Below are 2749 nucleotides of genomic sequence, written 5' to 3'. Positions count from 1 at the left end.
CTTGGCTCACTGCAAGCTCCGCCTCCCGGGTTCATGCCATTCTCCTGCCTCAGCCTCCCGAGTAGCTGGGACTACAGGCGCCCGCCACCTCGCCCGGCTAGTTTTTTGTAATTTTTAGTAGAGACGGGGTTTCACCGTGTTAGCCAGGATAGCCAGGATGGGCTCAATCTCCTGACCTCGTTATTCGCCCGTCTCGGCCTCCCAAAGTGCTGGGATTACAGGCTTGAGCCACCGCGCCCGGCCTGATCAATATCTTGAATGATTAGGAATTAAATAAAATTCACAACCATTCATTTTATTTAACAATTTTATAGTTACATGTATATAGGATCTGGAATGATTAGGAATTAAAATTTACAACCATTTAACTATATAGTTACATATACACATATACATATATGTATAGACATGATATATATACACACACATTTACATAGCACTTACAATGTGCCAGGTATTGTTTTAACCACTTTACAAACATTAACTCATTTAATCCTTACTGCAATCCTATGAGGTAGGTAGTAGTAGTATTCCCATTTTACAGATGAGAAAACTGAGGCACACAGAGGTTAAGTAACTTGCCCAAGGTCACTCAGGTAGTAAGTAGTATATTTTTAATTCAGTTTATGTTTTTTCAAAGATTTAATAAATTTCAAGATTTATTATAGGCTAAAGTTGTTTCACCTAGTTTTCATCTAGTTTTATAAAGGACTTATAATTTGGAAACAAGCAAGAATAAAGATTTCTTCATGGAGAATTGGAGGTTATGTCATGCTCAAAGCAATATGACCTTATAAGTCATTACAGATTATGATGTTATGAATTAATAAGAATTCCTCTTGATATCTTTTCTTATCAGGACATCTGGTAGTCTTTTAAATCATGACTCAAAATAATATTGCTTTCCATGGTTGTAATATAATTACATTATAGTAATTATAATTGTTTTGGGGTTTGATGTGTGGTATAGGGTGAGTCCTTGGTCAGGGGGATTGTGGTGATTGTGAATTTTCCAGGTTTTCGTTGTGGGTGATCCTTAGAAGGCACAGACTAATCCTAGAAGAGATGAATGGCAAGGAAGTGAGAAAGGAAAGGTCTCTCTCTCTCTCTCTTTCTTTCTTTTTTTTTTTGAGATGGAGTCTCACTCTGTCGCCCGGGCTGGAGTGCAGTGGCACGGTCTCGGCTCACTGCAACCTGCCTCTCCTGGATTCAAGTGATTCTCCTGTCTCAGCCTCCCGAGTAGCTGGGATTACAGGCATGCACTACCATGCCCAGCTAGTTTTTGTATTATTATTATTGTTATTATTTTAGTAGAGACAGGGTTTCGCCATGTTGGCCAGGCTGATCTTGAACTCCTGACCTCAGGTGATCCTCCCACCTTGGCCTTCCAAAGTGCTGAGATTACAGGTGTGAGCCACCACACCCAGCTGAGGAAAGGTCTTTTTCATGATTAGCTCATTATAATCCCAAACTCCTGGGCTTAAGCAATCCTCCCACCTTAGACTCCCAAGTAGCTGGGACTACAGGTGTGTGCCACCATGCTCAGCAAATTTTAAATTTTTTTGTAGAGATGAGGTCTCACTATATTGCTGAAGCTGGTCTAGAACTCCTGAACTGTAGTAATCCTCCTGCCTCAGCCTCCCAAAGTGCTGGGATTACAGGAGTGAGCCACTGCAGCCGGCCAAGACTACAAGATCATTTTTGTAGTAATCTAGAATTGTTTACATTTTGTTCTAGCTGACTTTGGCTATTTGGTTCCTAATTTTGGAAGTCTAGAAATGGTTCTTTCATATATTATTTGCAATGCATACCTTATTGTATAAACTCAGTGAATACACCATGATGATGATGGGTTTTTTGGAATTAATTTCTCTGACTACATCAACAATGGCATAAGTGGCTCTGTATTTCTGGCCCCTTGTCATTAACTAAATGGATTTAGGTACCTGATTTCTTCTTTTTCTAGGAGGCGGCGATAAGTTGCTATTTCTTGTTCCAGCCTCATCTTCGTGTTGAGAAGCATCTCATGCTCTTGAAGCTGCTTTTCGATGCCGCGCCTTACTTCCTGTAGCTCTTTTTCTAGTCCTTCAATCACAGCCTCTAGGTCTTGCAGCTGCATCTGGTAATGCTGCTCGCTGGCATGTAGGGAGTTTTCAAGGCCCCTTTCCTGTTTTATATAGATTTTCATCAATGAATCAGTAACACAGAATGTGTTTCTGAAATCTGATTTGCAATATCTTCATCCTTTTTTTTTTTTTTTGAGACGGATTCTCACCCTGTTGCCCAGGGTGGAGTGCAATGGCATGATCTCAGTTCACTGCAACCTCCACCTCCTAGGTTCAAGTGATTCTCCTGCCTCAGCCTCTCGAGTAGCTAGGATTACAGACATGTGCCACCATGCCCGGCTAATTTTTTGTATCTTTAGTAGAGATGGGGTTTCACCATGTTGGCCAGGCTGGTCTCGAACTCCTGACCTCCTGATCTGCCCGCCTTGGCCTCCCAAAGTGCTGGGATGACAGGCTTGAGCCACTGTGCCTGGCTGTCTTCATTCTTTTATGTTCCATTTTTTTCTTTAAAAAGATTGCAATAATTGTATTATACCTATGCAAGAGGTGTGTTTCCTTACAGCTTTGTGTGTGACCCCTAATTTTTTAAAAATTATATTTTATGTACCTAACTAGAGATCTTACTATATTTCAAAGACATCCTGTGATAATTCTTACTGAAAAAAAAAAAAAAAAAAAAAAAA

The 2749-nt window shown here is 40.5% G+C and overlaps 1 protein-coding gene across 1 annotated transcript in view; it reads right to left on the bottom strand.

Annotated features, from left to right (window-relative positions):
* KRT222 (keratin 222) overlaps nucleotides 1–2749 on the bottom strand; it is a 16405-nt gene that overhangs the window by 9735 nt on the left and 3921 nt on the right. The window contains exon 2 of the mRNA XM_017880239.1: nucleotides 1947–2167. Coding sequence (XP_017735728.1) covers nucleotides 1947–2167 — 221 coding nt within the window. The remainder of the gene's footprint in view (nucleotides 1–1946; nucleotides 2168–2749) is intronic.

Source organism: Rhinopithecus bieti, unplaced genomic scaffold (assembly GCF_001698545.2).
Source record: "Rhinopithecus bieti isolate Rb0 unplaced genomic scaffold, ASM169854v2 scaffold_11744, whole genome shotgun sequence".
NCBI lineage: Eukaryota > Metazoa > Chordata > Mammalia > Primates > Cercopithecidae > Rhinopithecus > Rhinopithecus bieti.
This window is presented reverse-complemented; position numbering and strand designations above follow the sequence as displayed.